At 34.6% G+C, this 23,773-nt stretch overlaps 3 protein-coding genes and 1 long non-coding RNA gene across 8 annotated transcripts in view; 3 read left to right on the top strand and 1 right to left on the bottom strand.

Moving 5' to 3' along the window:
- LOC147832418 (uncharacterized) overlaps positions 1-23,618 on the bottom strand; it is a 58,590-nt gene extending 34,972 nt beyond the window's left edge. Inside the window, exons 1-5 of one of the 3 annotated variants that reach the window (XR_015945312.1) lie at positions 23,511-23,618; positions 23,193-23,426; positions 22,160-22,199; positions 8,541-8,657; positions 7,086-7,726 (exon numbers count right to left, since the gene is read on the bottom strand). This is a non-coding gene — a long non-coding RNA (uncharacterized LOC147832418). Of the gene's footprint in view, positions 1-7,085; positions 7,727-8,540; positions 8,658-22,159; positions 22,200-23,192; positions 23,427-23,510 lie in introns of those variants that run through there. The other 2 variants (XR_015945311.1, XR_015945313.1) reach the window with 2 other exon arrangements.
- illr1 (immune-related, lectin-like receptor 1) lies at positions 1,332-9,872 on the top strand. Of its 2 annotated transcripts, none has more exons than XM_088651404.1 (7): positions 1,332-1,679; positions 2,399-2,530; positions 2,618-2,665; positions 2,797-2,868; positions 4,935-5,089; positions 8,988-9,097; positions 9,195-9,872. In XM_088651404.1, exons 1-7 carry the CDS (start codon positions 1,604-1,606, stop codon positions 9,367-9,369), a joined length of 768 nt encoding a protein of 255 aa, XP_088507530.1. In that variant the 5' UTR covers positions 1,332-1,603; the 3' UTR covers positions 9,370-9,872.
- Positions 11,452-14,678, top strand: zgc:158445. 2 transcript variants are annotated; one of them, NM_001080071.2, is given in 3 exon segments: positions 13,117-13,480; positions 13,716-14,322; positions 14,433-14,678. In NM_001080071.2, coding segments are annotated over 2 exon segments (786 nt in total). In that variant the 5' UTR covers positions 13,117-13,171; the 3' UTR covers positions 14,193-14,322; positions 14,433-14,678.
- On the top strand, positions 17,027-20,304 carry si:ch211-133n4.4. The gene is given in 2 exon segments (NM_001077376.1): positions 17,027-17,400; positions 19,109-20,304. Coding segments are annotated over 2 exon segments (801 nt in total). The 5' UTR covers positions 17,027-17,088; the 3' UTR covers positions 19,598-20,304.
- Positions 23,619-23,773: the final 155 nt, after the last annotated feature.

The following is a 23,773-nucleotide window of genomic DNA, read 5'->3' as shown; positions in this document are numbered from 1 at the left end:
TTTCCATGTTCTGTCAGTTTGTATCTCTGCTAGTTCTCCACCAGTGGTCACTAATGTGGTGTTCTCTATAGTTTCACTGATAATGATAAATTGGTTATAAAGTTTCTCATTTCAGAGCTGCTGAATTGTATTGATTATTGATTTAAATATTTTAGTGGCCCTAGATTTTAACAAGCCAAATGTTTTCCGTTTAAGGTTAAATCAAAACTTTTGCTTCAACGTTTGTCTGTGCAACATGTTTGGGAATAAAAAGACATTATGATAATAAAGTGATATGTTTGACTTATTTTGCAATCATTATGTAAAAACCACTCAAAAATTTTATTAAATGAATGTCAACAGCTAGGTTATGGAAAAAGATTGAAGTAGGGCTACACAATATATCTTTTAAGCATCAATATCGCAATGCGATCATTCGCAATAGTCACATCACAGGATATGCAATGTTGAGTTTGTAATATAGTTGATCAATTGCATGTGTTGTTAATGCCTGTGATTGTATAATGAATTTGAAAACATTGAGGTATAAAAACAAAAACAAAAAAGTTACCGTTTTTGACCTTAACTATGATTAATTTAATTTAATTATTTTTATTATTTAGTTACTGTACTTGAAAATACTCACAACACATGCAAATACAGAAGCACATGGCAAATAGCACAACGAAAATGGGTCGGGGTACACCAAAGTTTTAAAGATTGTTTATTATATAGATGCATTCCCACTGCAGAATCATCCCAACTGATCTAACATTATAAATTATTTTCAAACGAAGATATTAAGTAAATTTGTGAAATTGTATTCATATCACAATATATCACAAAATAAAAAAACGTCAATTTTTTTCAAGTTTGATCAAATTTTCCAATATTGTGCAGCCCTAGATTGAAGTGAAAAAAAAGTGCTCACGAGTGGCACCTGTCAAAATTACCAAAAAAAAAAAATCATAATTGTAAAGTTTACCATTTGACTTCCTGTGAGCAAACCAAGTATTGACAAAGCATATATTCATATCAAAACGTATGTGCATGCATTATGTAAAGTCAAAATTAGTTTCAGCAAAAAGTTTTATGCTCAAGTGTTGTGTAAAGAATGGCAAAGTACGGCTGTTTGTAAAGCATGCTGTGCCATCTGGTGGTAAAAACTAATCTCTCAATCGATTCAAGAGAAAAATCGCAATGCATTCATAAAATTGCAGAATTTACTGTACTCTCAAAAACACAAAAATAGCATATCTTACCCATTTTTACAGCACATACAACCAAGAAATGCAAGAAGAGAAACAGACGTACAAAATAAAATTTGATAAAAACTACTGATGATCAGAATTCCAATCTAAAAAAATAATAATAAAAAAAACTGGTAAAAAAATTGTAAATAAAATGAATTGGTTTATAGGCATAACTGCCAGCGTATTTCTATCATACTGAATTTTGAATGATAATATGAATAAGCCTTTATACAGCAATTTTTAGACTTCTGAGCTATTGAATGACGTCTTTATTTCCTGTGCTACATTAATATGACAGATATTTTCTGTGGTTTCCTTCCTCTGTCACTCAAAGACTCAGAAGTACGACTGTTAATCTGGCTGTTAATGAAATGGATCTGGTTTATGAAAATTCTGATATCATACGTGCAACAACTGCTACACGTGGCAAATGCTCCCAATACAAAGGTAAGATGATTTATTAACAAATATAAAAAGATGAAACTCTTATTATTATTAATAATAATATTGTTGTTGCTATAGTTATTATTGTTTATTATTATTATTATTATTATTATTATTATTACTACTACTACTATTACTATTACTACATGTGATCATGTCCGATAAACCATGTGGTTTTTAATTTGTTATAGCATATAAGGGACTTTAAGCATTCCTGCTTCAATTAGGAATGATTCAATAAAAAAATAGTATTGTTATTGTTGTTGATTTTTAGGTCATTGATTTTTATTATGTTACATAAGATGTAATGTATTATTTATGTCCCTTTTTCCTTTGGTTTTTAAGACTGTAGTGTCTTAAGTCTATGTCCATTATAAATAAAATGTTTTAACATAATATTTATTTTACTTTAAGTTAAGTCTTGCTTTCTGAAATATGAATACTCATAAGCCTAATAACGAAGCACAAATACGTTTAAAGACATGCGTTTAAAATAAACGATTAAACTTCCAATATTACTGATTATTTGTTATAAATATAAGCATTACAGCTCTGGCAAACTCAAAATTACAAAGGTTTTCTCAGGAGTGTCACATACAGTATACTTCTTCTAAGAAAATCCAGACTCGGGCTTTTTAGTATTTTCACTTCACCCTGGTTCAAACTGTTTGCAGTTCATAAGCTAATAAATATTACAGTCTTCACCTGACTTCTAATCACAGGTCAAAAAAGCTTCAATAAAGACATTCCTCATCATCAACGGACTAAAGTTCTTCTGGTCGCTCTCACCGCATGTCTTGTCTTTGCTCTCGGAGCCGTCTGCACCCTGGCCATGTTTCTAGCACAGGCAAAACGTACTTCTAACCTCATGTTTCATGCAAGCTTTACACTTTTGCTTACATACTCTGTTGACTCTTTTCTGTATCTGGTGATTTTTCTAGATTCAGAATTCAATGTGTCTGTATCTGATCAAGAACACAATGCCACAGGTCAGTGAAAGGTGCAACCACAAAGTAATTTCATTTCTGCTTTTGTGCCCAGAATAAAACTTGTGAAACTACCATTCCTAACTATATACACAGTACAGTATGTGAGCTTTTTTGTATTGCTTTGAACGCAGATTACATGGAACAGCTTGATGTGCTGCGCATCCAGCATCAGGAGACACTTCGAAAGCTGAACAGATTAAACCGTAAGTGCTAAAACAGTCTTTTAAAATAAGGAGAAGAAAAACACTGTTGCTGCATCCCAATTCAAATACTATCAGTCCTAAATAGTATTCGAAAATAGAAATAGTATGTCCTAAATGGTAGTATGTTGAAAATAGAAAGCCAAAGGTTCTCAGGTTGTCAACTATTTCCAGTAGAAAGGGTTATATTCGATTAAAGGGCACCTGTTTTACCCCTTTTATAATATTTAAGATAAGTCTTGTGTCTCCAGAATGTGTCTGTTAAGTTTCAGCTCAAAACACCTATCAGATTATTTATTAGACCTTTCAGAATATTGGGATTTTCAGCTCTGAACACCCTGTAGCTGTTTTTGTAGCCTGTGTCTTTAATGCTAGTTCTCCCCACCCACCGTTCCCACCTGCCTGTTACAGAGTGCCTCAACCTCTGCCTCGGCCGCGTCAGATAAGCAGCACAGTGACAGACATGAAGGCAGCAGATTTCACATGACATTTGTGAGAAACACTACAGTAAGAACTTTCCCGATGATTATTTGATGTATTTGTTGTGGAGTTAATTCAAGCCTATCTGCAACAACGAGTCACACACAATGTTGTTACAAAGTTCACGCACATACACACCACACATGTTTAATTTTGCACTGTTTTGTGCAAATGTGGCAGGATACACGTTAATATCCACTGCTGTACGGATATCCATTATGTTAATGTACAAAATAAACCAGATTTAACGTCCACAAACCGGTATTGAAGCATCTTCTTTTGTAATTGTACTGAAATGGCTGTGCTGATAAGGACGGTAAAATTGCTGTAATTCATTACACACATGCACTGCTTTAAAAATGTCTTGAACTTGTAAAACTGACTCTTGATCACATTTGATGATGATTGATGATCACAGAACGCTGAACAGATCTTTTAATCCCAGTTGGTTGGCGCACATCCTGTCTTGTTGATATGATTATACGCGTTACTACGAAGTCATGTTAATATGCAGATATCAATCAATTTGGTGGGCGGGAAAAACTGCACTCATACGTCACGTTTTGGGCCTCAAAATGGGAGGGATTTGGATCCGATTTTAACGTCAGGAAATTTTAAAAAGACTTACGGTGTTTCTATGACTCCAATATGACTGTGGACACTATACCTACACACTGTCCAATCAGCTCCCAAAATATTATTTTCATTATAGGTGTCCTTTAAAACAAAAAATATGGGTAAAAACGGTTAACAAACTACAAACATGGCAGCCACCTGAGACCAACCGTCAAGTAAAGAGGCTTTCGTAAAGATGTTTGAATGACTCTTAATTAATATATAGCCTGCAGGAAAATATGTAAATCCAATTTTCCGCTTAATATTTTATCTGCGACAACAATGTGAATATCATGAAGGGAATGTGGCAGATAGCCATGGGAATGTTACGAGGCCAGTGACTCGAGTGCTGATGAGCAACACCTGTGTGAAGTTTAAAAGGAGGAGTGACAACAGAGAAAGATGAGAACCTGGAGCTTGTGGTTTATATTACTTTCAGTTCTGCGGTAGTCACCGTGAGAAATTGCTGCCTCCTGTTTGTTTAGTTTTTTCAATTATTAAATTATTGGAATGTACATCGCTTGTCCTTCCCTCCTTAATTTAAACTTCATTACAGTGAACTTTTATTGACCATATTGAGGGATGTAAACAAAAGCAATGGTCCCAACGTATTTCCTGTTTTACATTTCTAATGTCTATAGCTTCCGAGAATCCAGAAAAAGCCACATATTGATAAATAATGTTATGATAGCTGTTTTAACATTAAGTTATCATTGAATTGCCACTTGTTATGGTTATGAAATAGATTGATAACAAGCAGGAAATGATCATGGGCCAATGACATGATCTATAAAGATGTGTTTGGACATTAACTTCTAAGAAACTAAGCAACATAGCCATCTGTTAATGAGAAAGTAGTAGTCTGCCTTAAAGCTAGCACACTCTTCTGTTACACACTCAAAAAAAGACGTAGTACAAGTAGGCGAATTAGGACACAGCATGTGAAAAAGATTAAGTGAACCTCTTCTACACAGAAAGCAGCGGCTGTGCGCTCTGTGCTGTCCGCTGGACTCATTCTGGAGGAAAGTGTTACTACTTCTCTACGGTCAAAATGAACTGGACACAAAGTCGAGATCACTGTGTGACCAAAGGAGGACATTTAGTGATCATAACCAGCAAAGCAGAGCAGGTCAGCCTTCATATTCTACAAATAGTTTCATTTTATACAGTTGTTGAAACACACTGCAGGCCTTTTTTAAAGAGGATGCATTATGCCCCTATTTACAAAGTGTAAAAGAATGTGTGAAGTTTCAGCTCAAAAATATCCCACAAATGTTTTATAACTTTTTGAAACTGACCCTTTTGTAGGCTTTGATAAAAATTGTGCCGTTTTTGGTGTCGCTTTAAATTCAAATTATTTAGTTACTTAATTAAATTCAGATTGTGATCTTTTCAAAAGTGGGCGGAGCTACAAACACCTATGTGTCACCGTAGCGGCAGATTTAAATCTCTATTGGTGAGCGACTGCTTCTCTTTCAGGGCTGTCTAGGCTAATGAGGGAGAGATGGTCACTAGTGGGCGTGGCTTTCCCCTTCTGATGGCATGTACAAGGGAAGCATGTTAATCAAAGTGTTTCCGCAGACCAGTTTTTATCAATTGTAATTATAAAAAATCTAAATCAATGAAATTTGCCCATTAGAGGCTGGTTATATTCACACACTGTTGCCACACAGCTCTGTTTCAACCTCTTATAAAAGTGATTTTTGCATAATAGGTCCCCTTTTAAGTAAGTAATAGTTCACACCTGCCTGTTGCATCCTGATGAACACCCATGTGGCCAATTCCAAAACCTCATTTTATAACCTGCAAAGCGATTGATAGCAGACTAATGCACATTTTAATATTAGGCCTCGTTTACACTAATGTGTTTTAGTTTGAAAATGCATAAGTTTTGCTACGGTTGCGCCATCTGTCCACACATCTGAGTTTTCGAGCGCCGAAAACAGATAGTTTTGGAAAACCTGAAGGGCCTAATTTCATTCTAAAACACAGATGCTTCGTCTCAGTGTGGATGAGGGAAAACAGAGACATCTGATAACGGAGGCGGGGCTGCTGAGATTCGCTACCTGATTGGGGCTTTCATGTCATTGCGTATCCTTCCCTTATTCGTCGAGCCCCTATCACATGACTATAACACACGGCTTTAACACTACCGGAAGACAGCAGACCAGCCTTCACTGTAAACAACAACATGGACACAGAAATGGGAGCGTTGTTTGCACTATTGTCTGTTTTAGGCACGATTATGCAGTTATTCATTTGTTAAGTTTAGTAACAACTCGACCTCTTCGTCTGTTCACAAAAATACCTCTCTTGCTTTCTTTGCCATGGCGTTCATTGTTTAACTGCCGTTTGTTGACTAACAATAAACAAATGCAGAGTGAGACGCATGCTTCCTGTTTATACTAGAACGCGCATGCCCAGAGTGCGCCAATGTACGTTTATACGTTTTTGGTGGCGTAGTGTGGATGGAGATATGTTCTGAAACGCTAGTGTGGACGCGGATCATTTTTTATCTAAAACGCCATTTTAAAACTAAAACGCACTAGTGTAAACGGGGCATTAATCTGTGCAAATGCCTCTACTAACAGCAAAACCTATAGAACAGGGGTTCTCAATCTCGGCCCTAGAGGTGCAGTGTCCTGCAGATTTTAGCTCCAACCCCAATCAGTATGACAGAATTTCGCATGCTTAAACCCAGGTGTAACCACAGCATTACTAGGCTTTCTAGAAACATCCTTGCAGGTGTGTTGAGGCAAGTTGGAGCTAAAATCTGCAGGACTCCGGACCTTCAGGACTAAGTTTGAAAACCACTGGTATGGAATGTAGTCAAGTCAGTATTTAATGGTTATTAGAAAGTGTGAGAGAGAGTGAGAGAGAGAGAGAGAGAGAGAGAGAGAGAGAGAGAGAGAGAGAGAGAGAGAGAGAGAGAATAGGCATGAGTAAGTATCAATACTAAAAGTAAAATGTAGATGCAATACAATTTTGTCTTTTGTACTTTCTTTGTGTTGTTTGATAAATCAATAAACCTAAAAGTTGCGATTTACAGTGAATTTAAAACAGCTTGGGGTGTTGTTATTCATGAAACAGATCACAGTTGTTCCATAAAATAAAAACAAATCAAACAAAAAGAAATGTATTATTATTATTATGTAAACATTCAGCAAAATGATGTAGTTCTTCAGAAACGGTTGTGGTTGAGAGTAAAAAAGACACAACAGCAATAGTGACAAGAAAGTGCCAAAGGTGTATGACTAGAGTATTTCACAAGAGCTTTGAACGTGGCTCTGCCAATCAGAATTAAAGACTGGAACGATCTATTTTATTGTGGCCTTTTGGCTGCTGTGGGAAAACAAGTCATTAGAAATAACTGAAATTGTTCTGCATGGTGATGTGTTACTGCAATGCAGTCAAAAGCTGCCTAGAACTACTTTAGCGGTTTCCTTGTAAATATTTGCCCACTTAGAAACTTCATCAGCCAATCAGAATCCAGCATGCAACAGCACTGCAGACCTATTTCAGACCACTGATGTCATTTTGGCACTTATGACAAGCATTAAAAATAAAAAGTGCAATATTCTATATATTTAAGTGAGAATAAAATGCATGCAGAACCCACTTTATAGGCAGAAGTTACATGCAGAGAAGTAGAGAAAATGTGAAGTCTTAGGTTTTTGTTTTAAATACAAGTCATTTTTGCCAATAATGATCATGAGCTCAGCAGATTGCTCAAGGCAGGGAACTTGGGTGCATTTCCACGGTAACCCTAGAGGCGGAAAATGCCAAATAAGCAGGAATCATTCTAAATTTAGAGATTTTCACACTGAACCTAACCCTGGATAATAATTTTGTAAGGCAACATTTCACAATTTAAAAGCAATTCAGCACTGCATTATATCTGGGCTTGTGAAACACTGCTTTTGTCCACAAAAAAATAATCATACTGAGGCTCAGTATCTAGGTCAGAAGCTTGCCTTGTGAGTGTGCTCAAACAAGTAAAAAAGTTATGTGCATGCGCAAAATCTAGTGTTTTTAGTGAAGAGTGAAGAGCCCTAAATAGGTGTGGTTGCTTACTAACGTAAGGCCATTGTGGCTTTAACGAAAAACTAAACAAACTTAGCAAAATAGCTCAAGTGAAAATAAAGTTCTAGAGCAGGGGTCACCAACATGGATCTCATGTGTTGCCCGCAGGCCTGTTCTAAAATAGCTCACCATAGCGCCACTTACCAGTAAGCTCCATCTAATAAAGAAGTAATCATTTAAAAACGTTAATATTTGCAGAGATATATAAAAATTAAGTGTTGCACATTGATACATTAAATACAGGGTATTTTCTTACCCTGTTAAATCATTGTTGAAATTTGTTATTTGAGAAGTGTTTATCAAACTGGTAGCCCTCCACATTGATCGGTACCCAAGAAGTAGCTCTCAGTTTCATAAAGGTTGGTGACCCCTGTTCTAGAGAGTGCAAACAACCTGAGAGCATATATGAGCTGCAGTTTATTGAGTTAAACAGTGAGAGAGGATCAAACTATGGGTGAAACAGTAAAAAAAAGGTCATTTACAGTAGATTTACTCACCCTCTGGACATTGATGAAGCAGGTTGCCTTTTTTTTCTTCTTCATTAGAACATTAAAGCGGATTATTAGCTGAATCTTTGGTCCTTGGTGTTTTACACAATGCGAGTCAGTGGTCACCTGTTTTTGAAAATAGAAAAACACATACAAACAAGTCCAAATCCATCCTTGTGACTTCTGACGAGACACTTATGTCTAATATACAATTATATATAGTTATTAGATTCATTATAGCAAACATGTTCATGAGTGTAGAGATTGCAAGCTTGTGAAACTGTACCGTTTTAATCGAAATTAATTTGCTCCTGTAAGTCTACAGTCCTTTGCCTGCCATTTTAAAAGCAATAAATACTAACGGAAGATGTCTCTGAACACACTAGAAACCATGTACTAATTTGTATACTTTGAAAAAATGTTATTTATAATATTATGCTATTTGTCATCCATCAGGATTTTCTAACCTCTAATGTTAAAGAGACTCACTGGATTGGTCTTAATGATTTGGACACTGAGGGACACTGGATTTGGGTGGACAACCAGCCACTGAGCCAAACAGTAGAGTAAGTTATTAACGTTTTAAATACAACCTTTGCATGGGAAAAAAAATTGCGAATATATAAATCCACTAAAAGGCATGTATTATTTTTCATTCTGCAGGTTCTGGATAAAGCGAGAGAATGGGGTCAGAGAGCCTGATAACTGGACTAAACAGCATGTGGATGGTGAAGACTGCGCTAGTCTGGGTCACCCAGGTGGAGAGACAGATTTCTGGACAGATGCTTACTGTTTTCAGAAGAAAAGATTCATCTGTGAAGCTGCAGCAGCTGTTTGATTCAATACGTTTTCATGGCTTCGAATGGAAGTAAATGCATTTAGAAGCAGGTCACATGTAGAGATACTCCAATAATATGGAAAACAGTCTTGTCCAGTTGCAACACAATTAAAATATCCCAGTCTATTTAAAGCTTTTAGGTTATTGTAGAGTTTAAGATTATGTTGTTTGTGTTTATAAAAATAATGCGCTTGACTACAAGTAGTAATATTAAAAGAACTAACTCGCACCTGCAGCATTAATGTGGATTATTTGATTTATTGACTAACGTGACTTTAAGAGAGTATTGTTTGCATTGTAATATCGTTATTAATTGTACAAACATACACTAGAGGCCTAAAGTGATGTCCTGCCTTGAAAAATTCATACTTCATCCATTATTTGGACTAAAGTTTTTTGTTGAAAAACTTTAAACAGAAAAATCTTTAAAGAGTAAAGTGCTGAGAAATGCACAAGAGCTGTAATCAAATACAAGGAAAAAATTAAATATTACTAACTGATTATACTGTAGTCGTTGTGAATATTTTGCTTCGTGTGGGCTTTTTGTTTTTCAATGCATATCAAAATAAGCTAGTTTGACTTGATTAAAAACATCAAATAAATGTCTTGTTTAGTGTCGTAGCAAAAAAATTTAAAAATGAGCTCTATGTATTTTGGTGATAAAAAAAGCAAACATTTTATAAAGGTCTCGCATACGGTATACACATATATAAATAACTTTGTGCCTTTTTTGTTTCAGTTCTACTAAACATTGCATATTCAGGTTTAAACACAACACAGTTGTAAAAATGTCAAGGCCGTTCATGTAATAGAAAAAAATACTTAAAAAGATAATAAGTGATGAACTTTCAAAATGTGAATACTTCATTTAACAATTGACCTACAACATTCCATGACTTCTAATTCATCTATTTTGTTGAATAAGTCCACTAAATCCCATTTGTTATGATCACATCTCAAGCCTTTCTATGTAATATGCACTTTACTGATTGTGGCGGTATTTTTTACATTTAAAATGTTATATTAAGTGTTTTATAACACTACAAGTGCATCTTGAAAGATATTTTGGTATCTTTAATTTTGCAGTAAGATACTCACAAGGTTTATTTCCATAAAGCTAACAGAACACAACTTGTGGTCACATATCAAATTCTATTTCAAATAAGCAAATGAGGGAGTTTTAATACGCTTGATCGATAAACTGATGTTCTGATATCAGCGACTGAATGTAAATGCAAACGAAATCATCTTATGAAACATGCACAAGATTCTAATAGAATGTCTACTACATTATTAATTGCACATAATAAGGCATGTAAATCCTATAAAACAAGACTAAATTAAGAAGTACAGGAATACGTCTATAGGTTTGAATGGAAACCGACTAGGTTCTTATTGACATTTGTAAGTGAAATCAATTTTTAAAAATGTTACGGAGCACTTTCTCTACTAAACAAAATAGTATCTATTATCTCAAAATTACCACAATGTAATCATCATCCATGAGTTGTGATCTTGCATCTCAAAATGATCTTGCTTCATAAATGTTTACAGTACTTTGTTTAAAATAAAATGGGAAAAACTATTAAAAAAGGATTGTTTATACATTATATTTATGGTTGTCATCTATAGAAAAAAAAAAACGTTAAATGAGTTAAAAGACATCTTAATCAAAACTTTTTGGGGATTTTTGTACAAAATGCTTTTAATTTTTTAACCATATTCAAATAATTTAGAAAGTACAGTATAGCCTGTAACAAATAATCTCATGGCAAATGAATGATGTTTTGTCAAAATTGAAATTCAACCAGCATATATATATATATATATATATATATATATATATATATATATATATATATATATATATATATATATATATATATATATAAAAGGTTTATACTCTAAACCTTTTAATACTAATTTAATGATCTCTTTGTTTGCACAAAGATATGAAGTGCAACATTTTTCTGCTTTTCAGAATATTAACAGTGAATTCAGATATAATTTTTACATGTTACATATATTTAAATAGTCCTTATATCTTAAGACTGTCGAGACCCTAGTTATTAGTTAGTAGGAGGGCTGAGTGATACTGGAGAAATATACAATTTGCGATACTGTTGTTGAGTATTGTGATAAAGATAATTCTTACGATGTAACGTTTCCCTTATTAGCTGTATTTTTAAATAATTTTATGATTTTTTTAACTGTCAAAAGGCCAACATTTCATCTTTAAAACACTTTGAAAAAGTAATATCTTCCGCAGATATTCTGACTCTGATTGGCTGTTTCTCAAGTAAGTTGCTATCTGATAGGTCAAACTTAGACAAACAACAGCGCATATAAAAACAAACAAACAAAAAAAAAAGTAATTTATCACACATCTGCGATTCGATGCTGCATTTATACTGCTATTGAGGGCAGCATGGTGACTTAACACTGTCGCCTCACAGCACTTAGTTCAAGTGCCGGCTGCCATTCCTGTGTGGAGTGTGCATGTTGGCGTGGGTTTCCTTCGGGTGCTCCGGTTTCCCCCCACAGTCCAAACACGTGGGTAATTGGTTAAACAAAATTGGTCAGTGAATGAGTGTGTGAATGAAATAGTAGGGGTGTTTCCCAGTGATGGGTTGCAGCTGTAAGGGCATCCAATTTGTAAAACATATGCTGGAATAGTTTGTTCATTCCACTGTGGCGACACCTGATAAAAAAAGGGATTAAGCCAAAGGAAAATCAATGAATGAATGAATATTATTGTAATGGTGATTGTGTGCAATATATTGCATTATAATGCACTATGTAAGAAAGTAAATGAGAACGTCTCAAAGAAAAAAAATAAGTTTTAGTAGTGTCAAAGTAGAGACAACACTTCGGATTTAGTTGGAATTGAATCCCGATCATCCTCCGTTTAAACATCTTATACTGTTTCTTCCCGCTTAACATGTAAATAAGCTTTAACTTTGAATGTAAATTAAGAATAGCAATGCCAGACCTTCGGTATACCCACTTAACATGTTAATAAGCTCTCGCTTTGAATGTAAATTGAGAACAACAATAAAAGTGATACTCTTCCGTTCCCAGATCTTGAGTGGACTTTCAGGTGAGAATACCAACTATGATAAATGAGTTCCTTGAGTTCCTAAATGAGAATTCCTTTTGGTCAGCAGATGGTTCTTGATGGCTCGCTGCCTCTCCCATGCTACAAGAAGTAAATTATCATTCCAAAGACATTATTTAAATGCTTAAACACTTTACTTAAGGAACTCTCTTCTCTGTGATAATTGAGCTCTTTGTTAAGAAAGGAGCATGAAACACTTGTGAAATAAAGTAGAAGTTGGGTCTTACAACTATATAACCAGTCATTAGGGATCTTGAATTTCTATTCCTAATTTCTTCTTATTACCGTCTCATTTCTCTTTAGAAAAGAATGCTTTCTATAAAACTTGAACTATATTTTTTCTGATAAACTTTTTCTAAGCTAAAGCAGCATAACTGCAGTGAGATCAGATATAAGGCTGTATTTCCATAAGCTAATATGAGTGAGTGAGTGTAATATCTTTTCTTATACACACATTAATATCAGTGGATAAATTCAAATGAAAGAATGTAAATGTCTATTTATCACTTTATGAAGCTGATTAAAAATACATATATTCACTTGTGAATGGGTATATCTATATCTTTATCCACTGCAGGTCTATATAAAGTCAGCTGGGTCTTTCTGCAGGTGCATCCTCTTCAGGGATTGCAGTACATCACGTCAACGTTTCTGCTCTACTTTTGGTTCAGTGTGAAGCTGAAGATGCGTCTGTTTGTTGTCTCTGTGCTGCTGGTGTTCAGTTTTCCATTTATTGTGACTAAACTTGTAGATTCATTCAGTAAATGCGGTCAGTTTTTTCTAGAAGCACAGCCTCCGGTGATTCCTGACATTCTGAAGGATTCAGTTTCACAGGACAACAACCGCTACAAGCTCATCTGCCAAGGAAAAGATAAAGCTTACTTTGCAACTCTCTATGACACAACCAAGAAGATCCCCGTTTTCTCAGCGTACAACTATATTAAAACTGACGTAAAAACCAAAAGAAAGAAAACCTTTGTGATTGACACTGAGGTAATGTACAGGATTTGATTCTCTACACTGTCTTTCTTATGTAAAAAAGTTTTGCTGCTTGTTCAAACTACTTATTTAAAATGTTTTTGGGGGGATAACTTAATTGTTTTATGTTTAATCTACTTAAATTTGAAAAGTCAATTTAATTGATTTGTGTTGGGTGAATTAATTGTGGAACCCTGCATTTTTTACAGTGTGTATTGACCGTTTCTCTCTTCAATCATGTGTTCTGTAGCTTCAAGACGCTCAAGCTAAAAAGGAAGACTACGCACAGTTAAACGAGATAAAGATGTCTCGAGGTCATCTATTTCCAAAATCTTATGCAGTTGATCAAGCAGCTGCTGATTCTACATTCACCCTGACCAATGTTGTGCCACAGCAGGAGAAATTTAATAATATTGACTGGAGTAAAAAGGAAAATGAGTTTAAAAGCAGCATGGATACAGACTGCTTGAACAATAATGGTAGACCTGAAGCCTTTGTGGTGACCGGAGCAATACCTAGTGAAAAGACATTATTGAATGGCAAAGTAAACATTCCTACTCACATGTATATGGCCTTCTGCTGTTATAACAAAAACACAAAGAAATGGGTGACCAAGGCGTACTGTGCCACAAATGAAGAAAACAGCAGAGCAGTGCTTCCAGGAGAAACCCTGGCTGCATTACAGGCGTTCCTGAATATAAAACTCTTTCCTGACAAATGTAAATAACAGAGTTAGGAATTGAAGGATTGTTTTAGTTAACGTGTCTTTAATCGTGTCTTTTCACGCTTGGAGATGACTAGAATCCACAGCTTGCTCTGTCTTTTGCTTATTTCGCAAAAAAAATATATACACACACATACATATATATATATATATATATATATATATATATATATATATATATATATATATATATATATATATATATATATATACACACACACACACACACACACACACACACACACACACACATATATATACACATACATACATACATACATGCATGCATATATATATATATATATATATATATATATATATATATATATATATATATATATATATATATATATAAACATGTGTTGCTAGTTGTGCATGTTGAATGTAACCTGCCTTCTCACTAATAAAGCTTTGTGCAAATCGCAATAGTCTCATTCTCTTAATATGCTCAATAAAATCTCTGATAATAAAGCCATCTGCAAAAACAAATTTACCGACTTATTCTGTTATTGTTCAAATGTTTTAATATAATATAAACCATTTTAACAGGTTTCCTATAAAGAATAGTTCACCAAAACTGTTTATTCTGTCATCATTTACTCAAACTTCACTTGTCACAAACCTGTTTGAGCTTCTGTTTTCTGTTGAACACATAACCCTTTAACTGCCCCACCAGAACAAAAAAAAATCTTTGGATTGCTTTTCTTAACTCCTAATGTCGCTAGTTAACACAATGCAATTTTATCAACACATTCCATAATTTCTAAAATATCAGTGTAGTAGATTTTATTTATTTTTTGTAAACCAACAATGCTGTGTGTAAACCATTATTTAAAAAAAAAAAGTTAAACAAATATATGGTCAACCATTTGGTAGAGTGGGCATTTAAAGGGATGAGGTATTTTGAAAAATGATGGAAACCAGCAACCATCACCTTCAATAGAAGTTGTTATTGCTAACATTTTACAAAAAATCTTTTGTCTTCCACAGAAATAAAACTCCACTTGAGGGTGAGTAAATGTTCGTGTTTGGGTGAACTATCCCTTTAAGTGTCTTCAAATAAATAAAAAAGTTTCTAACTTCCTCTAATATGGATCTTCAGCATCTCATCACATCTTCTGACCAAATAATGTTTGAATAATAACATTTATTTAAAATAAAGTTTGATTTTAGTGCAACTGTGCAGGCGATTTGGCCTATAATTTACATTTACATTTAGTCATTTAGCAGACGCTTTTATCCAAAGCGACTTACAAATGAGGACAAGGAAGCAATTTACACAACTAAGAGCAACAATAATTAAGTGCTATAGGCAAGTTTCAGGTCTGTAAAGTCTAAGAAGGGAAGTATTAGTAGTATTAGAGTATTTTTTTTTGTTTTTTGTTTTTTTGTTTTTTGGGTACAGTTAGTGTGATATTCAGAGAGGCAATTGCAGATTAGGAAGTGTAGTGGAGACTAAAAAGTTAGACTAAAAATTTAAATAATGATTAATTGAACATTTTATCTCGATTATGATTAATGAATGATTATTTTATTTATCCATTTAGTCATAGTTTACGGAGAGGTTTTGTACAGTAAATATGCTCACGTATTACAAGTGAGAGTTTTCTAAATGAAGTGCACACATTATCTACACATTATCTACAATCTATGATTATTTTTTGAACATCAATGTTAAACAACTGTAATTGAAACAAACAATGTCTGAAACCAACAGTCAGAAATAAATAACTTGCACTTTTGGAAACAAAATTAAATATTTTCATTTTTTTTCATTAAAAGTTTTGTTATTAAAAGTAGAAAATAAGCAGCATCTTTTCTGAATAAAATCCTGTATAATAATATTTTAAACACTGCATTTCTAGAATCTTCTGTAAACAAATATTTTTTCATGCAAATAAATAATACTTTTATTGTAATGTAAAATATGCCATCTCAAGGCATCTCTGGCTCAGCTTTCAATCACCTTTAATGTAACGCAAACGTGTGATGTGTAGTTACAGTTTTGAGAGGTGTGCCAGACCACCTGAGTGTTCAACACAGAAGTTTAAATCAGCCTTAACAGAGCGAGGTTACATGACTCCACTTGCGGTAGAGAAAGTGAAAAAATTTACCTAAAAAATGAATCGAATATAGGTTCTGAATCTCAATTTCAATGTACGATTATTCACCCAGCCCTAAATTCAGCCATTTATAACTTGAACACTTCATTTACTTAATACAGCAAACAGCCGTTTTGTTATGCTATTTAAATGTATTAATATAATCATAAAAACACTGGTTTGTAATGCACATATTTACTATCATTTGCTGCTCTTTGTTAATATTTTATAGCAATAATAATTTGTTTTAATTTATATATATAAAGCTTTTGTAGAGTTTATGTATTTTTGTTTGATTTATTTGACTTTTAAAATCAGACTAAAATCCATTTATTTATGTTTTTGAAAAAAATTTAATAAAAAAAAAAAAAAATATATATATATATATATATATATATATATATATATATATATATATATATATATATATATATATATATATATAAAATATTAAATTTAATTAAATTAAAAAAATTATAAAATAAAATGATAAAATAAAAAAAATTTAAGTAAAATAAAAAATAAAATTAAATAAATAAAATGTAAAAATAATGCAGACCCAGTGAATCCAGTGGCTGTTACACAGTTTGGCAGTTGTTGTTTGTATGACCACCAGATGGTCACCATCCATAGCAAGCCTATTTCAGTCTCCCCCCTTCACTTATCCTCTTTGGTTTCATCCACACTTCCCCCCTCACCCGTTCTCATCTCTGGATGCTAACGCTGCTACTGACGCTCTGCTACATCTAGGCTAGACACGGTTTTGCTTTGTGAATCATATCAGCGTGTGATTGAAGATGTATCTGTCTATCGTCTCTGCACTGCTGCTGTTCGGTTTTCCGTTCATCAAGACTGATGTTGTAGATTCATTCAGTAAATGCAGTCAGTTTTTTCTAGAAGGAAAGCCTCCCGTGATTCCTGACATTCTGAAGGATTCAGCAGCACAGAACAGCAACCGCTACAAGCTGATCTGCCAACAATACCAGAACGCGGTCAGATTCGCAACTCTCTACGACACAACCAATAAAATCCCCACCTTCTCAGCCTACAAATACACTGGAAAAGGAAATTTCACGAAGCCACACTCTCGATTTAGGATTGAGCCTGAGGTAATTCTCTTGCTTTGTTTATATTTAAAAAGTCAGTCGGTGCTTAAATATATCTACAGTCTACAGTATTTACTTCTGTAAGTTACTAATTACAATATAGGTGATGCAATAGGTGATGATGGATCTTTGTTATGCTATAAATAAATAAATAAATAAATAATGAAATTATTGCACTTGGCAGTCTGCAGGCTACAGGAATATAGTTGGAACAGACTAATCTTAACAGAAACTAAAACCCAACACCGCTATCTAGTGGTCTGTAAAGTAATTGATTTTAATATCTAATCAAATAGTATAATAAAAATGTAACAACATATCGATTCGAGCATCCATGTATTGATGTAACACTGGTGTGGAAAAAATGTATTAAAAAAATATGGTGCTTCGATATTTTACGCCGTGCCCATTAAATAAAAAATGCTAATAATTTTAAAAACTGTGTAATGAGAAGTCATTTTCCTAAAAGCTCATTCGTCGAATATACTGGGCGATTATTTTATATATTTATTTAATTAATTAAATTTTTGCAGCTTTCAATCATCGTCAATGTAGTGCAAAGTAAGGCTTTTAAGAATGAGTCCATTGTCCTACCTGACCAGAGATCAGATGTGGCTGCAAAGTGGCCGCAGAAGTAGAAATCAGCCACAGCCTTTCACAGAGCGGGGTCACATGATACGGAAAGTAATTGAAAAAAACATCCTGGAAAAAATTGATCAATTATAGGTTCTGAATGTCGATTCGATTACTTTTCAATGAATCGCCCAGCCCTACAAATTAGCCACTAATCAGAAAGTAACAAATTGCTGTTTGATTTCGTTGGCTATTCTTTAACCCAAGCTCATTCTAAATACGTAACCCCGCGGACGTTTCTGGAGACCGCGATTTACGTGGCCGGAGGTACTTATGCGAACGCTTCGGGGCAGTGTGACGCCGTTTCTATTCACACTCGCCGGCTGACAGCTTACCTCCGTGTGGAGGGCTTTCCTGCCGCAACCTGTTCGTCCGGTTAGCTCGTCGTGTTACGTTGGCAGAGCGGAGGCCCAGAGGGGTTCCAGAAATCAGGTGAGACAGAAAACAGAATACAAAAAATAAAGCAAATGAGTTTATATTGGGGCGAGAATACAGTAAAACCATAAACGCAATCAAAATCAGACAAAGACTTTTCTTTTTTCTGGACGACTTTTATAAATCGTTGCTTGGGTTTAGGGAAGGAGGAGAAGGAGGGTGGGTCAGCCGATTGGCCGGCCACCCAGTCAATCGTTCAGTCAGTCGGACAGACAATCGCTCGACAGCGGCCTCCGGCGGCTTTACGCTAAAACAGAGCGGTTACGAATGGCGTAGATTCGCGAAAACAAAAACTGCACAAATACATACCTCCCAGGATGTATTTCGCTGTCTCCAAAAATGTCCGCAAGGCTACGTTTCCAGAATGAGCCTGGGTTGCTATTCTTGTGATTGTGATGGTACGTTAAAATACAGAGTACAACATTATTTTCAAAATAAATGAAGCTCAATGCTAACCGTACCTCATACTGTTTTCACTAGATTGTTTGTATCTATATTTTAAACAAAAGCTTCCAACAGGAAGTGCAACCCATGATTTGAAAATCAGCATACACAAGCAGAAAAAGGTTTATATGTCAACTCTAATACACTCCAGTAAAATTGTACTAATGACCCATTTGTTTCTTTACTATTTGCTCTGTAGCTTAAAGATGACCAGGCTAAGAACAGTGACTACAGGAACAACATACAGATGACCCGGGGCCACTTATTTCCAAGCGGACACGCTGTTGATCTAGATACAGCCAAGTCTACATTCACCCTGACCAATGCCGTGCCACAGGAGAAGACATTTAATGAAGTCACATGGAATCAAAAGAAAAACAATTTCAAAATCCACATGGATAATAACTGTATTAACGTCAATAACAAGGTTGAGGCCTACGTGGTGACCGGAGTGATACCTGGAGACAAAAAGCTGAACGACAAAGTGAACATTCCCTCGCACATGTGGATGGCGTACTGCTGCTATAACAAAAATACCGGACTGTGGGACACCAAGGCGTACTGTGGCACAAATGAAGAAAAGAGCACAGCTGCGTTTAACGGCGAAAGCCTGGCTGCACTACAGAATTTTCTGAAGGAAAAATTAAAGAAAAATAATGTACAGCTATTTTCGAACAAATGTAAATAAGAGAGCTTCAGAATCTTCCGTTTTAATTTTGCAATTGTCGTTCAATTTTGGGCTGGCTGCATAAACAACTGACACTATGTCCTAACAACAGGCACGTGATAAAAGGCACCTTTCATTTTAAAAAGGAGGTTTTGTCCTGACCATCAAAAATGGCGATGTGCAAAATTTCTGTCATGTCGCTTTTGGTGCAGACAGACAAATTGCTTGTCAATTGAATCTTGTTGCATTGCGTATTGTTAGAACACAGTGTGAGACTAGTCTTAAAAAGTTAGTCTTCAATTTTTTTAGCTCAATGGCAAGCCAAAACATTTTAAAGAGTTACAAGTAGGTTAACTGATCTGATTTGAACTCCAACAGCAAAAATCCCTATATTGCTATAATATTGTTGATGGCAACATGCAAAATTTCTATTTTAGAAACTGCTTTATGTCCACATTATCTTAATAACAAATAATAATGTTAATTGTAGGTCTTATTAACCACAGCCTAACTGCTTATTAGTCAATTTGCTTTAAAACGGTGGATGTTTATGCAACTGGTCTCTGATGTTTTTTAGCTTAAAGATGACTAGAATCCATAGCTTGCTCTGTAATTAGTTTATTAGCATCTGCATTGTAAACTACAAAAAACGTAGTGCGAGATGTGTTAAATGTGCATGTTGAGTGTAATCTGCCTTCTCTCTAAATAAAGCTTTGTGCAAATCACAATCATCTCATTGTCTTACTATGCCAGCATCCCTCTGGCTCCAAAGAGGACAAAACAAACGACTGCGCAAACACATTTACTTACTAATGTGCAGAATTTTAGGTATTATTCAATAAAATGGCAGCTGTTTTTTTGTAAAAAAAAACAATTGTAAACTAACTTTTATTGTTGTTTTGTTCTGTTCTCTGAGAAATAATGTTATCAATTAATACATCAATAAACATCCTAATTACAGAGTAACATCTGCCATTTAAATAAGCTTTGGATTATTGACTCGTAAGCGACAGCGTTGGGTAAGTTATTTTGTAAAAATACATATAATATGTAAAAAAAGTATGTTTGAAAACTCACGGACGACAACAATAGCCAAAATAGCATTCAAATTTATTTTAATATGGTCCACTTTTGGTGCTTCACGCCTTATTTATTTTCCTTTTGGCTTAGTCCCTTTATTAATCAAGGATCACCACAGAGAAATTAACCGCCAACTTATGTTTCACGCAGCGAATGCCCTTCCAGCTACAACCCATCACTGGAAAATTGACATACATACACTACGGACAATTTAGCTTACCCAATTCGCCAACACCACGTGTTTGGACTGTGGGGGAAACCAGAGCACCTGGAGGAAAACCACACCAACACTGGGAGAACATGCAAACTCCACACAGAAATGCCAAATGACCCAACCGAGGCTTGAACCAGTGACCTTCTTGCTGTGAGGCGATTGTGCTACCCACTGCACCACCATGCTGCCCCTCACGCCTTTTTATTGCTCATTTTTTTTGTTTCAAGAGTAAGGTCCAGGGTTTGCCTACTTGTATAATGTTTTCTCTATTTAAAAACATTACAGTAGCAAAAGATGTCTTGTCTTCTCTTATAACGGATTGTACGCTTTTATAGCTGGATGTTGGACTCATGAATAATAATTGTTAGCATTGGCCAAAACTGATTAGCTAAAGTCACACTGAAAAAAGATGACGATCTTGATGACAAAAAACATAAAGACTTTTACTGATGGGTTATTTCCACTATTTATGATCGCATGTCAGTCAAAATAAGACAAATGAGCTCAAGTATGGGACAATTCTGGAGCTTTTTCTTCCGAACCACCCCCCCTGGCTACGGGCCTGGGTAAACTAAACAATCTACGACAGCAGAGGTGAAATCCACAGAATCTAAAGTTTAACTTAAAATAATGCCTTTAAACAAATACAGGGTTGTCACTTCTGCCACCCAGTGGGCAAATGCGGTAGAAAAACTTATATTATGTATATTTGTACAAATATTGTACAAATATTCTGATGATAAACCTGTATAGGTAGATTCAGCTGCTCTTTCAATTGTTTTGACATAATTAAGTAAAAAAGACATACAAAAACCTGAAGTTCACAGCATGCTTACATGTAAATACTTCAGGATTCAGACACATTTTACTTCTAAAATTCCATGACTTTTCCAAGACTTTCATATCAATATCCATGCCATAATGTTTCATGTGATTAGGCATGGGCCGGTAAAAGATTCTGACTATATGATAACCTTGGGTTAAAATATCCCGGTTTTGTAATTGCTGTTCTAAAATGTTCTTTTTAAATATGTTTAAAAAACAACTTTTTCCCCATTGAACATGGTATATTTTTTTACATTTAAAATATTTTGAAACGATATATGTTAGGCTAAATAATTTAAATAAGTCATTGACTTCTGCTGTCCTAATTACTTGAAAAGGCATCTTTGGATATCTTTCTTTTCTTTGGATATAAAGTAAGCCACTGCACTGTTCAGCTTTACAGCATGCTGGACGTTGTATACAAGTGATTTTTTCTTCAGATGTTTCCTGAATCATGGACTAACCTGTAGCTTGTGATGTGGAGGATCCTTTTCTACCGTTGCCCTAAAAAAAAAAACTAAATAAAATAGTCGTAAAAATACATTTAAAAAAAAAAAACATACAAATATCTAAGGTACAGTATAACAGAAAAATAACAGTTTTACAACCTTGACTTTTCAAAACCAGTGTATACCTTAAAACCGGTTATCGTCCCATACCTCTATGTATACATGACAAATAAATACATGTTCAAATCTATTACAGCATATTGTAAAACGACTGACAATCTATGATAATGCTTAAACAGTACTGTGAGATAAAATAATGTAAGAGCATGTGATTGGCCAAGGACAGAAAAGATAACTAGCACGACCCTTAATCATCATTTTCACAAAAAGAATTATATAAAATTACTGAACACTAATTAAAGAACTAAATGAGTTGTATTACAGCATTCAGTAATTTAATAAAATGACAAACAGGTTATTATGACGATAATAATAAAAACTTTCATTTAAATCATTAGCAAACAAAATTCGGCTCAAGATCTCCACTAGATGGCGCCATTCACTTGTGCACTTGCGTTACTGTCAGCTTTGACCCGCATGTAAGAATATTTTAAAACGGAATTGGCATTTATTTTTAACCCTTTATTCCACCTTGACCTCTAAAATACAAATAAGTGTATATAGCAAATAGCCAAATCTTTATTTCTGGCGAGGGAGTTTTAATGACTTTTTCTCTTGTAAAATGTAAGTTAAAGTGAAACCAAAAGCCAGCCATTTCATTAGGTTACACATTAAACATATCAGTGATTATGTAATATAACTTTTCTCTCTGCTTCCACACATTTGAAAAAGGTTTCTACGTACCCAGTCCTGAATAAATATGTTAGGCTATGAGCAGTAAGTTAGCGTTCAAAGCAATAAAGGTAACGTTAATATTAGCCGTTATGCTGTCTGTGTGAACGTTCAAAACGCTGGCTTGTGTTTTAAAAAGACATAACGTTAACGTTAAGAAAAGTACAAATTAGCCTTTAGCACAGATTAATCTTACCTTTGTTGTTAGAAATGGTTTCTGGAGACGGCCCTCAAAACATCCGGTGAAAGGAGAGGAGTTGCCTTTTTGTCGCGCAAACAACGTCGTGTAACTTACGTTAGAGATTTTTTTAAATAACTAAAAGTTAGCACGTTTGTAAACGCGGTAAAATAAAAATAAAAATAACTAAATAAATAAACATTTTAAAAAGCGAAAAAGGGGCAAAATTCTCCCTGACGCTTCCAAAGAAATCTTTCATCTTTTTTTTTTTTATTAATATACGAAAATGAGAATATATAATCACAGTAAGTTAAAGAAATCTTTTATCTTCCAAACAATCGACCGTTGCTTTCTGCGTAGAATTGGTGGGCGGAGCTTCGTCTCTGTCACACGTTCAAAATAATTTGCAGCAAAATAAGATTTATTCCAAATATTCATAAATAAATGACAGATCATTGATTTGTGTCTAACTTAGTGGCATTACACATACAAAGAGAAATAAATCAGCCTCAAAAGCTACACACTAACAAAAAGGCCACAGCTCTGCAGGCAAGCTTTACCCGTAATTAAACACACCCGATCAAACTAATTACATCCTT

Source organism: Danio rerio, chromosome 19, assembly GCF_052040795.2.
Source record: "Danio rerio strain M-AB ecotype USA chromosome 19, GRCz13ab, whole genome shotgun sequence".
Taxonomy (NCBI): Eukaryota; Metazoa; Chordata; class Actinopteri; order Cypriniformes; family Danionidae; genus Danio; species Danio rerio.
The sequence above is the reverse complement of the archived record's forward strand: the minus strand, read 5'-3'. Positions and strand labels throughout refer to the sequence as shown.

Coding starts and splice junctions, on each gene's coding strand:
- illr1 (XM_088651404.1), top strand. CDS start 1,604: ATGGATCTGGTTTATGAAAATTCTGATATCATACGTGCAACAACTGCT. Junction 1,680..2,398: donor CAAATGCTCCCAATACAAAG/GTAAGATGATTT, acceptor TTCTAATCACAG/GTCAAAAAAGCTTCAATAAA. Junction 2,869..4,934: donor AAAGCTGAACAGATTAAACC/GTAAGTGCTAAA, acceptor TCTTCTACACAG/AAAGCAGCGGCTGTGCGCTC.
- zgc:158445 (XM_088651419.1), top strand. CDS start 13,034: ATGGGTATATCTATATCTTTATCCACTGCAGGTCTATATAAAGTCAGC. Junction 13,481..13,715: donor CCTTTGTGATTGACACTGAG/GTAATGTACAGG, acceptor TGTGTTCTGTAG/CTTCAAGACGCTCAAGCTAA.